This window comes from Carcharhinus amblyrhynchos, chromosome 22, assembly GCF_965287045.1.
Source record: "Carcharhinus amblyrhynchos chromosome 22, sCarAmb.v2.hapA, whole genome shotgun sequence".
Classification (NCBI taxonomy): Eukaryota; Metazoa; Chordata; class Chondrichthyes; order Carcharhiniformes; family Carcharhinidae; genus Carcharhinus; species Carcharhinus amblyrhynchos.
In genome coordinates this window covers 6,781,553-6,795,463 of record NC_137345.1, presented here as the reverse complement: position 1 = coordinate 6,795,463, position 13,911 = coordinate 6,781,553, and the positions used below count along the sequence as shown (strand labels likewise).

At 45.8% G+C, this 13,911-nt stretch overlaps 1 protein-coding gene across 2 annotated transcripts in view; it reads left to right on the top strand.

Annotated features, from left to right (window-relative positions):
- The window catches only part of cntn2 (contactin 2), a 175,756-nt gene that overhangs the window by 125,165 nt on the left and 36,680 nt on the right, over positions 1-13,911 (top strand). For both annotated transcript variants that reach the window (XM_080209753.1, XM_080209756.1), the window contains exons 8-12: positions 941-1,122; positions 3,357-3,493; positions 7,984-8,113; positions 8,796-8,946; positions 13,231-13,358. In XM_080209753.1, the coding sequence (XP_080065879.1) occupies positions 941-1,122; positions 3,357-3,493; positions 7,984-8,113; positions 8,796-8,946; positions 13,231-13,358 (728 nt within the window). The remainder of the gene's footprint in view (positions 1-940; positions 1,123-3,356; positions 3,494-7,983; positions 8,114-8,795; positions 8,947-13,230; positions 13,359-13,911) is intronic.

Below are 13,911 nucleotides of genomic sequence, written 5' to 3'. Positions count from 1 at the left end.
TCACAACAATGGTTACTACAGTAGTTGGCTGGCTGTGGGTATCTGGTGAAGGTCCCTCATGGGTATGTCACAGCACATACATCATGGTCCAACGGTGGGAGAGTCCAGAACTAGGGGCCATTCTTTGATGATAAGGGGTAAACATTTTAGAACTGAGGTGAGAAATTTCTTCACCCAGAGGGTGGTGAATGTGTGGCATTCACTACCACAGAATATAGTTGAGGCCAAAACATCTGATTTCAAGAAAAAATTAGACGTAGTTCTTGGGGCTAAAGGAATCAAAGGATAACGGGGGGGGGGGGGGAGGGGGGACCAGGATATTGAATTCAACGATCAGCCATGACCAAAATGAGTGGTACAGCAGGCTCGAAGGGCCAAATGGCCTAGTCCTGCTTCTAATTTCAATGATTGGTTGCCCTGTAGTTTCTGATTCCGCCACTGCAGTGACCAAATTTACTTTGGCGGATCTCTTCAAACAAGTGTTTAAAAGAAGAGGAATCTATTATGGGGGAACAGTGAAATGTAAACTAGGCTGAATGGCCTCTTCTGCACTGTATGATTCTGTGATCTTTGGTAAATTGCTGCAGTGCATCTTGTAGGTAGTACACACTGCTGTTACTGAGCGTCGGTGGTGGAGGAAGTGGATGTGGTGCCAATCAAGACGGCTATTTTGTCCTGGATGGCATGAAAGGTCCCATGGCACAACTTCTGAAAAGGGAGGCATCTTGGCTGTAAAACCTCCTCACCCAATATCACTGAGGAAGGTTATTAGTCAATACTCGCACTGTTAATTGCGGGATCTTGCCATGCACAGATTGGTTTCCTATAACAAGGGCTTATTTATTGACAGCAAAGAACTTTGGGATGTCCTGAGATTGTGAAAGGTGCCATATAAATGCAAGTCTTTCTTTTGCTAATTGTAGTGTTTGATACCTTCCAGCCCCGTGCCCACCATCAAGTGGAGGAAGCTCGATGGTTCACTGTCCTCCAAAATCCAGCAATCCATAAACAAGCCCATCCTACACATTCCGGATGTACAGTTTGAAGATGAAGGTGTGTATGAATGCGAGGCGGGAAACTCAAGAGGAAAAGATTCAACACAGGGAAGAATTATCGTTCATGGTAAGAGGAGAAATCTTGGTTCCTCCATTAAGTTATATAAGATTATTGACCTTTGAGGCTTCATGCTAACTCAGTACCGGTGTTATGACTTTTGACCATGTTGTACAAAGTTCCTGAGACTTGGTTATTCATTCTTCTATTCTTGATGAAAAGAGAGACGTGTTACCAAAGTTTTACATCTTGCACTCATCAGGACAAATGCAAGAATGTCAAATTTCAAATAATCGCTACAATCTATGCCATTGAAAAAAGACAAGTCTGTTGAAGCTTTCCATCTTGCACTCATCAGAATAATCACAATATTACAATGTAAGGAAAATCAACGATATACATGGCCCTTTTCTTTGAAGACCGAAAGAATACGTACACACATTGTGCCTGTTTCAGCTAAACAAAATAAGTGATAACTAGTCATTGGTTCATTCCTCAGGACAATGCCTTGACAATCAGAATCAAACTGCCTTGTTTAAACGTCAAACAATGCTTGGCAGTTAACTGTCAGACACCATCAACAGGTACATTATACAGCGGGCAGCACTGTGGTACAGTGGTTAGCACTGCTGCCTCACAGTGCCAGAGGCCCAGGTTCAATTCCCAGCTTAGGTCACTGAATGTGTGGAGCTTTCATGTTCTCCCTGTGTCTGCTTGGGTTTCCTCCGGGGGCTCCGGTTTCCTCCCACACTCTAAAGATGTGCGGGTTAGGTGGATAGACCATGCTAAATTGATTCTTAGTGTCAAGGGATTAACACGATAAATATTTGGGGTTACGGGGATGGGGCCTGGGTGGGATTGTCATTGGAGCAGGCTTGGGACTCTGCCAACCAGCAATGCCATCCTGCGATGGGAACAGTGCCAGGGATGGGTCCTAAGGGGAGGTTCAGGTGTGGACACTCATTTATCTATGGGTGGGGCAGGCAGGGGGAGCAGATATGTGAGCAATGAGGGTGCCAGGATGATCGGAGGGAAGGGGCTGATGTTGGCATTGACGGCAGGGTGAGGGAAGTGACTGCCAGCAATGATGAGGTGGGGGGCAGGATGGAGGGGGCTGTTGGTGATGATTGGGGAAGCATGGTGGGGGAAAGGCCACCCACAGATGACTCTGTGGTGGGGGTGGGAGTGAGGGGGAGATTAATGTTTTGTTAAAGGGTGCCCTTTAAAAATGGCACCCCAATCTCATTGTAGATTAAAGTTTTAAAGTTTATTTATTAGTGTCGCAAGTGGACTTACATTAACACTGCAATGAAGTAACTGTGAAAATCCCTTAGTCACCACACTCCAGCGCCTGTTTGGGTACACTGAGGGAGAATTTAGCACAGATCAATCCACCTAACCAGCACGTCATTCAGACTGTGGGAGGAAACAGGAGCACCCGGAGGAAACCCACGCAGAATGTAAATGCGTAGACGTACTGGTTAGGGTGTGTTGGGCCTTGCTAAAGTCTCCCTCCGTGTACGTAAACAGATGCCAGAGTGTGGTGATGGGGTTATGAGATTAGGGCCTTTGTGGGATTGTGGTCAGTACAGACTCAGTGGGCCAAATGGCCTCCTTCTGCACTGTAGGGATTCTATAAGCCTGCTCTGCCACTGTACTGTATACTTAGTATACTGTGTAGAGTATCATAGAAAGGATATTATTAAACTAGAAAGAGTGCAGAAGAGATTTGCTAGGATGCTACCAAGACTTGATGGATTGAGTAATAAGGAGAGGCTGAATACACTGGGATTTCTTTTTCCTGAAGCGTAGGAAGCTGAGGGGTGATCTTAGAGAGGACTATAAAATAATGAGGGGCACAGATCATTAGATAGTTAATATCTTTTCCCAAAGGTAGGGGAGTCTAAAACTAGAGAGTATAGGTTTAGGGTGAAAGGGGAGAGATACAAAAGAGTCCAGAGGGGGAATTTTTCACACAGGATGGCAAGTGTCTGGAACAAGCTGCCAGAGGTAGTAGTAGAGGCGAGTATAATTTTGTCTTTTAAAGTGTTTAGACAGTAACATGGGTAAGATGGGTACAGAGGGATATGGGCCAAATGTGGGCAATTGGGGTTAGCTTAGGGGTTTAAAAGAAGAGCAGTACAGACAAGTTGGGCTGAAGGGCCTGTTTCCGTGCTGTAAACCTCTGTGTATAAACACCCATGGCTAGGCTGAATGATCTGTGTCCGTGCTGGATAATTCCACCTAATATTGTGCCCTCTCGTCCTTTCTCACTTTGAATCTTTTCTCATTCTCGTCTCCAGCTCAACCGCAATGGCTCCAGATTATCACCGACACCGAGGCTGATGTCGGCTCCAATCTGTGGTGGAAATGCGCAGCTGCCGGGAAGCCTCGGCCTACATGCAGATGGCTAAGAAATGGCCTCCTGCTAAATTCTAAGGTGTGGACTAACTAAAAAGCAACGTTTTCCCATGTGGTTTGGAGACCTGAGGTTACAGCTTGTTATATATAGACTGTACAACTTTTTGAGATGTTTATTCCATTGACTTTTGGGCTTGAGAGTGGACTGAGTGGAGATATTTCCCTCCTCTGATTCTCACCTCTCCAGTGGCTATTTGTTCAATAAATTCATTCTCCGGAAGTCACTGACAAGGCTGGGATTTATTACTCACTCTGAGGAGGTACTGCCTGCATGGTGCAGGTACTCCCGCAGTGCAGTTATGTAGCAATTCCAAGGTTTGGACCCAGCGAGAACAAACGTCAAGAGATAAAGATCCAGCTCAGGATGGTGTGCGGTTGGAGGTGGTGACATTCCCATGCACGTGTTACCATTGTCCTGGGGTTGGAGGTTGTGGACCTGGGAGTTGCTGCTCACCGCAGCTTTACTGGGATATGTGGGTGGTACACAGCCTAGATCAGTGGGTGATACAGAGATACACACCTTTGTGTTCCGCGAGTGAGTGAATGGATCGGGTGCTGATTAAGTGGGCTGCTTTGTCCTCAAATAGCTTTTTGAATGGAGTTGGAGGTGAACCTTTCCTGGCAATATTCCATTTCTGATGATACTGTGCCTTGAATCAGTTGTTTTTATTCATTCGGGGGACATGGGCGTCACTGGCTGGGTCAGCATTTATTATCCATCCCTAGTTGCTCGAGGGCAGTTGAAAGTCAACCACATTGCTGTGGCTCTGGAGTCACATGTAGGCCAGGACGGGTAGGGATGGCAGATTTCCTTCCCTGAAGGACATTAGTGAACCAGGTGGGTTTTTCTGACAATTGACAATGATTTCGTAGATTCTTAATTCCAGTTTTTTTTTATTGAATTCAAATTCCACCCCCTGCCAGAATATTAGCTAAGTTTCTGTTTAAAGTTTATTTTAAAGTTTATTTATTAGTGTCACAAGTTACATTAACAAGTTACTTTAACACTGCAATGAAGTTACAGTGAAAATCCCCTAGTCACTACACTCTAGCACCTGTTCGGGTACACTGAGGGAGAATATAGCACAGCCACTGCACCAAACCAGCACGACATTCAGATTGAATTAATAGTCTAATGATAATACCACTAGGCCGTTGCAGGATTGTTTTCTTTACAGTCTGTTTGATTGGTGCCATTGGAGCTATTCTCTAGTGTTACTGCAGCAGTATAATTGCTAGAATGTTTGTTTTAATCTGGACTAATACTGTTTTGTTGTTCTTAGTGTTCCACTGGGATTTTATAGAGTAGGGCTTGATTGTTCTTAGTGTTCCGCTGGGATTTTGCAGAATAGGGTTTGATTAGGATAATTGACAGGGAACAAATTATGAGACTGGGTAAAGCTAGGCTCACACAAAAGATTCAAGCTTAGATAGTACTTGGAGTTGTTAGAGACCAGTATCTCTCTTTTCCCCTCTCTAAAGTCTGGAGACTGAGATCTGCCAGAGACTAGATTTATTTCTCTGTAGTTCTGCTGTTTGAGGATAAGAAAAATTCGAAGGCAATTTATTATCTAAATGGAGAGAAACTTTGGGATGCTTTGGTGCAGGGGGATCTGGGTGTCCTTGTGCATGAGTCGCAGAAAGGTAATGTGCAGGCACAGCAGGCAATAAGGAAGGCAAATGGAATCTTGGCATTTATTGCCAAAAGGGATAGAATATAAAAGTAGTGAAGTGTTGCTGCTACTGTATAAAGAGACCTCACTTTAAATATTGTATATAGTTTTGATCCCCTTACCTGAGGAGGAATGTAGTTGCATTGGAGGAGGTTTAGAGGAGGTTCACTAGATTGATTCCAGAGACATGGGGTTTATCTTACAAAGAGAGATTGGGCAGTTTAGGCCGATAGTCTCTGGAGTTTAGAAGAATGAGAGATCTAATCAAGGGACACAAGATGTCAAGGGGGATTGACAAAATAGACGTGGAGAGGATGTTTCCTCTTGTGGGGAAATCTGGAACAAGAGGTCACAGATTTAGGATAAGGGTTGGCAGATTTAAAACAGATGTGAGGAAAAGTTACTTCTCTCAAAGAGATGTAAATCTGTGGAATTCACTACCCCCGAGTGTGGCGGATGCTGGGACCTTGAGTAACCTTATGGAAGAAGTGGACAGATGTTTAATCAGTGAGGGTTTGAATGGTTACGGTGAACAATCAGGAAAGTGGAGACTAGGCCAAGATGAGATCAGCCATTATCCTATTGAATGGGAGAGCTGTCTCGAGGGGCTGCTTGTGTTCTTATGTCAGGAGATGAGTTCTGAGGCTGGACATTGGGTTCCAGGGATGCTGACACGAGGCCCAGCAGCACACGGTCGCTGTGCATACATGGACTGAGCTCGCCTGATAATGAGAGGGTGATCCGTCTAATACTTCCCTGGCACTTTGAGTGTGTCTTCAGCAGGTGTGTCTTCAGAGCCACGTTATTAAGGGGCAGGAGTGATCCTGTATGGATGGAGCATTTTGCTGGTGAAGGGGGAGAGGGGCATCAGAATAGGAGCAATGACTGTGTGAGGGGGCTGCCAGCAGGGTGGGGAGGAAAGGCTGCTCTTTCCCGCAGCCAGGAATATTGCTAAGTGCTGTAGTCACGCTGTGTGGTGGCTGACTAATCAACACAGGAGTCAAGGCTTAATTTGGTTTTGCGTATGACTTGTGTTGTGGATCCGCCTTCCACAGCTGCTGCCTGGATCACCTGGGCATCTTGAGCCTCAGTATCCGATCCAGCCTTCAACATAGACTCATAGAGATATATCAAGTTTATAAAATTGATTTATTCGTGTCACATGCAGGCTTACATTAACACAGCAATGAAGTTATTGTGAAAATCCCCTATTCGCCACACTCTGGCACCTGTTTGGGTTACACTGAGGGAGAATTTAGCATGGCCAAGGCATCCGACCAGCACGCCTTTCAGATTGTGAGAGGAAACCAGACGAAACCCATGCAGACACGGGGAGAACGCACAGACTCTGCACAGTGACCCAAGCTGGGGAGTAGACCCGGGTCCCTGGAACTGTGAGGCAGCTGTGCTAATCACTGTATATAGCATGGAGACAGGACCTACAGTCCAACCTGTCCATGCCAGCCAGGTCTCCTAAACTGGACAAGTCCCAGTTACCTGTGTTCAACCCATATCTCCCTAAACTTTTCTTAGCCATGTACCTGCCCAAACTGACACAGGCACAAAGACTCACCAGCTGTTCACCTGGTGGCCCTCCCTTGCATTTGAGCCTCTACTGATTGGTCTGCTATTCGACCAGTGTAGGCATCACAGTAAAATCCAAATCCGTCAAACAACCCTGTCCATCCCATATCTCAATAAGCATCATCAGAAATATTTGCAAGGCTAAGGGGGGGAGAAATGATGGTGGAGGAGAAATGGGATAATTGGATAACTCTTTCAAAGGATGGGAAAAATAGCCTCCTTCTGTGTTGTATGATTCGAAGGGATTAAGAAGGTTATGAGACACGATAGAATATAGTATTTCCAAACTTTTGGGCAGAACAATATAGAACAATTGAACAATGATGTCTTCTTGACCTGTACATTGGTACATTCCATAGATTACTTGATCACTATTTTTGAATATTGTGGATTATTTTATATATTCAGGGGTGTCTTGCTGATTTTAGGCATGCCTTTTCATTTGGCTGTGGTACCAGAACAAATTTTTTTATTCATGCTTTGGTTGCTGGTTGGGCCAACGTTTATTATCCATCCCTAATTGCCCTTCAGCTGAGAGGTTTGAATTGCCACTTCAGGGGCATATTGGGGTCAGCTATTGGTGGATCTGGAGTCACATGTAGTAGGCCAGACAGGGTAAGGATGGCAGATTTCCTTCTGTAAAGGACATTAGTGAACCAGATGGAATTTTATGACAATTGACAATGGTTTCATGGTCATCAGTAGATTCTTAATTCCAGATTTTTATTGAATTCCAATTTCACCATCTGCCATGGTGGGATTGAAACCCGGGTCCCCGGATCATCACACTGTGTCTCTGGATTACTCACCCAGTGACAATACCATTATACCATTGCCTCCCCATAAACCTCATGACTCCAGTGCCACAGTGGCAATGTGGATGACTCTCTACAGCCCTCAGGCGACTAGGGACGGGCAATAAATGCTGGCCCAGCCAGCGATGCACATGTCCCATGAATGGATTTTTTGATGTGGGCCATCAAATTGCCATATTGATATGTTCTACTCCCATTGTACATCCAAGAATTACACATTCCAGCTTCTACCAATAGGCCCCAACACTAGGAGTTCCTCAGGTGACCATCAGAACTGGGAAACTTGGCTAAATTCTCAACATCTGAGTTGGAGGCTAATTAGGTCACTTTTAGTGGTCTCATTGAGCCAAAGGCGGCAATCTTACTTCAGAATTGAATTCATTCCCAGTTCCATTAGTCAGTTCTCTCCCAGCCATTAACTTTGGTTCTTTCCACAGAGCCGCACTGAAGTCAGCAATTGTGCGTTGAAAATTTCAAAACTTGTTAAGGATGATTCCGGAATGTACCAGTGCGTCGCTGAGAACAAACACGGAACCATTTATGCCAATGCAGAGTTGAAAGTTCAAGGTTAGTTGGATCTTAGTGCAGATCTTTGTCTGGGGTCCATTAAAGTCAACGTTGAACCCAGGCTCCATGGGCAGGGAGTGGACACACATCTCTCAGGAGAATTCCAAACTCAAAAAAACCCTCAAACACAGTCATTCACAATCTAGCAAACTTAACCACAATCCCCACACTCCCCTGCGCCCCCCCACCCGACACCTCCACACACACACACACACACACACACACACACACACACACACACACACACACACACACACACACACACACACACACACACACACACACACACACACACAGTGTGTCCAGCAGGAGTGAGTATCCAGCAGAGGGAGGGAATGAGTGTCTAGTGGAGTGTGAGAGTGAATGTCCAACGGAGTGCAAGAGTGAGCGTCCAGTGGATTGTGGGAGTGAATGTCCAGTGTTGTGCCAAAGTGAGTGTCCAGCAGAGTGTGGGAGTGAGTGTCCAGCAGAGCGTAGGAGTGAGTGTCCAGCAGAGTGAGAGAGTGAGTGTCCAGTGGAGTACGGGAATGAGTGTCCAGTGAGAGTGAGTGTCCAGCCGAGTGAGGGAGTGAGTGTCCAGTGAGAGTGAGTGTCCAGCGGAGTGCGGGAGTGAGTGTCCATCCCTTTCTCCTCGATTAGCTTTGAATCATTCATCCAGTGATCTTGGCTCTTTCATTCCCAGCCTTTGCTCCGGATTTTCAGTCGAAGCCGGTGAAGCGATTAATCCCAGCAGCCCGGGGAGGAGAGGTCCTGATCGAGTGCAGACCCCGGGCAGCCCCCAAACCAAACATCTACTGGACCAAAGGGACAGAGATTCTTTCCAACAACACAAGGTAAGTGACTAAAATAATCTCACCCACAAGACAGGATCAATGTCCCTGTAGTGGGGAAAGTGTATCATTGAGAGGCCGGATTGAGGGACTGAGATGGGATATGATCAGAGTGGAAATGAGTGGAGTTGTGAGAGATTTATCTTTGTACTTTGGGTTGCTGATTGGTTGGGTGTTAGTTGACATAGAAACATAGAAGATAGAATCAGGAGAAGGCCATTTGGCCCTTCAAGCCTATTCCACCATTCATCACGATCATGGCAGATCGTCCAACTCTATAGTCTAACCCTGCTTTCTCCCCATAACCTCTGATCCCATTCACCCCAAGTGCCATATCCAGCTGCCTCTTGAATACTCTTCAAAGTTTTGGCATCAACTACTTCCTGGGGTGATGAATTCCACAGGCTCACCACTCTGTGGGTGAAGAAATATCTCTTCATCTCCGTCCTAAAGGATCTACCCTGAATCCTCAGGCTGTAACCCCTGGTTCTGGACTACCCCACCATCAGGAACATCCTCTCTGCATCCACCCTGCCGAATCCTGTTGGCATTTTATAAGTCTTTATGAGATCTCCCCTCATGCATCTGAACTTCAGCGAAAACAATCCTAACTTAGTCAATCCCTTCTCATAAATCAGCCCCACCATCCCCGGAATCAACCTGGTAAATCCTTCCTCAGAAAAAGAGAACAAAATTGCACACAATAATCAGGGGTAAGTTTTTCACACAGAGGGTGGTGAGTGAGTGGAATCGGCTGCCGTCGGTGGTGGTGGAGGTGAACTCGTTGGGGTCTTTTAAGAGACTTTTGGATGAGTATATGGGATTTAATGGGATTGAGGGTTCTAGATAGGCCTAGTAGGTAGGGATATGATCGGCGCAACTTGTGGGCCGAAGGGCCTGTTTGTGCTGTAGTGTTCTGTGTTCTATGCTAATATTCCAGATGTAGCCTCACCAAAGCTTTGTATAATTGCAACAATGATGTGAAGATGCCGGCGTTGGACTGGGGTAAGCATGACAAGCTGAAGAGGCAGTGCTCCAAAAATTTGTGCTGCCAAATAAACCTGTCAGACGTTAACTCGGTGCTGTGAGACTTCTTACTGTAATTGCAACAACCCATCCCTGCTCCTGTACTCAAAACCTCTTGCAATGAAGGCCAACGTACCATTTGCCTTCTTTACCGCCTGCTGCCCTTGCATGCTTACCTTCAGTGACTGGTGCACAAGGACACCCAGGTCCCTCTGCACACTCCCCTCTCCTAATTTACAGCCATTCAGGTGGTAACCTGCATTCTTGTGTTTGCCTCCAAAGTGAATAACTGCACATTTATCCAAATTATAACGCATCTGCCCAAGTTGTCCCAGTCCGCCCCAGCCCTTGCTCTATGAACAAGTTATTTCCTTCAAAGTTGGATCAGATTTACACATAATGAAAATGAATGGGAGAAGAAAAGTGGGAGTGGTTTCGACGAGCTGCCAGAAGGATGTGGAGGCTTTAGAGAAGCTACAGAAGAAGTTTACAAGGATGTTGCCTGCTCTGGAAGGTATTAGTTATAAGGAGAGGTTGGAGAAACTCTGTTTAATCTCACCAGAATGACGGAGGTTGAGGGGTGATCTGATAAAGTTTTACAGGATTATGAATGGCACAGACAGAGTGGATAGTCAGATACTCTTTCCTAGGGTAGAAAAGGGACATAGGTTTAAGGTGCGTGGGGAAAAGTTTAGAGGAGATGTTCGAGATAAGGTTTTTACACAGAGAGTGGTGAATGTCTAGAAGGTACTGCCTGGGGAAGTGGTGGGTGTAGGTATGATAGCAGCATTTAAGGGACATCTAGACAAATACATAAATAGGATGGGAATGGAAGGATACAGACTCCGTAAGCGCATAAGGTTTTAGTTTAGGCAGACACCATGAACGGTGCACGCTTGGAGGGCCAAAGGGCCTTTCTTGTGCTGTACTGTTCTTTGTTCCTTGAGTTACAATGGGCTGAATATCTCTCTGCATTGTTTGATTGTATGAGAGGTTTTGGAGAACATATTTTCATTCAGGCTGTTATTCAAAAGCGCTCGATCAGAAAGGATAAAAGGAAAATGGATCCACGCTTTCAAACAGAAAAGATTGAAAGAATTGGAAGAAACTTTTTTTGTAGTTATTCATTCTCAGGATGTGGGTGTCAATGTCTAGACCAGCCTTTGTTACCCTCCCCAATTGCCCTGAGAAGTGATTGTGAGTCGCTACTATGCTTGCAGATAGGATGCCATTACTGACACTGGTTTTTAATGGCACATTTACTTAATTAGCTGGTTTCCCAACAGTAATGAGATTTGAACTCATGTCTCCTGATCTATAGTCTTGGCTTCTGGATTATTAGTCCAGTAGCATGATTGGGGTGTGGAATGCACTGCCTGCTGTGATAGTGGAGTCGAACACATTAGGAACTTTCAAGCAGTTATTGGACAGGCACATGGAGCACACCAGAATGATAGGGAGTAGGATAGCTTGATCTTGGGTTCGGACATAGCTCGGCACAACATCAAGGGCCAAAGGGCCTGTACTGTGCTGTACTGTTATATGTCCTATGACTGTGCTACCACAGTGGTTAGCACTGCTGTCTCGCAGCACCAGGGGCCCGGGTTCAATTCGGGCCTTGGGTAACTGACTGTGTGGAGTTTGCACATTCTCCCTGTGTTTGCGTGGGTTTCCCCCAAGTGTTTCGGTTTCCTCCCACATTCCAAAGGTGTACAGGTTGGGTTGATTGGCCATCCTACATTGCCCCTCAGTGGCAAGGTAAATAGGTGGGGTTACGGGGATAGGGCCTCGGTGGGATTGTCATCAGTGCAGACTCGATGGGCCAAATGGCCTCCTTCTACACTCTAGGGATTCTATGATCTGGGTCTAAGTTCTAAGATCTAGTTCCTACTCAGGGGAGGTGATAGCCAAGTGGTATTATTGCTATTTTCTGGTATTTTCTGGTAATCCAGAAACTTAGTTAATGTTTTGGGGACCTGGGTTCGAATCCCGCTACAATACTTGGTGGAATGCGAATTCAATAAAAAATATCTCAAATTAAGAACCTACTGATGACCATAAAACCATTGTCAGTTGTCAGAAAAACCCATCTGGTTCATTAATATCCTTTAGGGAAGGGAATCTGCCTTCCTTACCTGGTCTGGCCTACATGTGACTCCAGAGCCACAGCAATGTGGTTGAACATAGGAACATAAGAAATAGGAGCAGGAGTAGGCCATCGAGACCTTCGAGCCTGCCCCGCCATTCAATAAGATCATGGCTGATCTGAAGTGGATCAGTTCCACTTTCCCGCTTTCTCCCCGTAACCCTTAATTCCCTTGTCTATCAGAAATCTATCTACCCATGACTTAAATATATTCAACGAGGTAGCTTTTACCACTTCAATGGGCAGAGAATTCCAGAGATTCACCACCCTTTAAGTGAAGAAGTTCCTCCTCAACTCCATTGACTCTCAACTGCCCTGGGAGAAGGGTAACTAAGAATGGGGAATAAATGCTGGCCAGCAAACGAAGCCCATGTCCCACGAATGAATAAATAAAAATTCACAAAGTGCTTATCGATGAGTGGCAAAGTGTGCGCATCAGGCAGGAAAAGAGAAGGGATGCATTATGGAAGGAACGATTGAAGGTACTTTCTAAAGAACCTTCTCTACGTAGATGGAAGTGAATCAGACAGCGCAAGTAATCAGCCTCCAGTGATGGAACAGAGGTAGCAGAGAGCCAGGGATACTCTGTTGTTACAGATGGCGATGGGAAGTGTGTGATCACTGAGGTTTGACTGGAGAACTTGCCATTGATGAGGGGGAACAAGACTGCTGAAGACTTTGAAGATGGGCACCGATGTTGAAGTCACTTCACTGAGGTGCAGGAACCCCCCTCAATGTATATTCCTGAGATCTATGATGTGGAGATGCTGGTGTTGGACTGGAGTGGGCACAATAAGAAGTCTCACTCACCTGATGAAGGAGCAGCACTCCAAAAGCTCGTGATTCCAAATAAACCTGTTGGACTTTAACCTGGTGTTGAGAGACTTCTTATTGTGTTTACCCCAGTCCAATACCGGCATTCCACATCATAAGAGAATAGAGCCAGTCTGGATAATGTTTCTCTCGAAACGTTGGCTCTATTCAGTCTCAGGTGTTGTCAGACCCGCCGAGATTTTCCAGCATTTTCTGTTTCTGTCTCATTAAACATTGGACTGAGCCTGAAGGCGTTTTTCCATTTGTAATTGTGCTACTTCCCTTTGTTTTGCTCCCCCCAGAATGACCATCTTCACGGACGGCAGCTTGAGGATTCGGAATATAAGTCGGACGGATGAAGGGAAGTACAGCTGCTTTGCGGAGAATTACAAGGGAAAGGCAAACAGCACGGGCATCGTGTCGGTCAGAGGTCAGTCTGCCTGGTCTGGTTTTTTTTTTAAAGCAGGAATGCAAACGGCTCCTTGGAACGATACGCAACACCCCAAGAAGGTCTCTGGCTGGATTTCAGGGTCCCAAGTCGGGTGGGCTGCCTGTCCTCCGCTCAAACATAAAACAGGGGGTGATGACGCTGTGTCGGCACTGCGCCTCCCCAGGCCGTGGAAGAAAAGCAGGCGTGGAATTTTAAAATAAATCGCCTGCAATTTTTCATTGCCAGTTGCATTTATCGATGTCAGGCATGAGTAAGTTTGCGTATGTTTTGCAGCAGCTATAACGAGGCAGTGCAAGGATGGATAAAAAGTCCTGCCACCACTGGGTCCATCATTAAATGTCATGTCATTGTGACTTTCTCTATGACATTGTTGAGCCTCTGATTCCATGTGTGGAGACCTTTATCATTCCAGCTGTGACAGACTTTCCAATCATGGCATCACATCACCATGTGGTGTCTGGCTTCCATAAGACCATAAGATATAGGACCAGAATTAAGCCATTCGGCCCATCGAGTCTGCTCCGCCATTCAA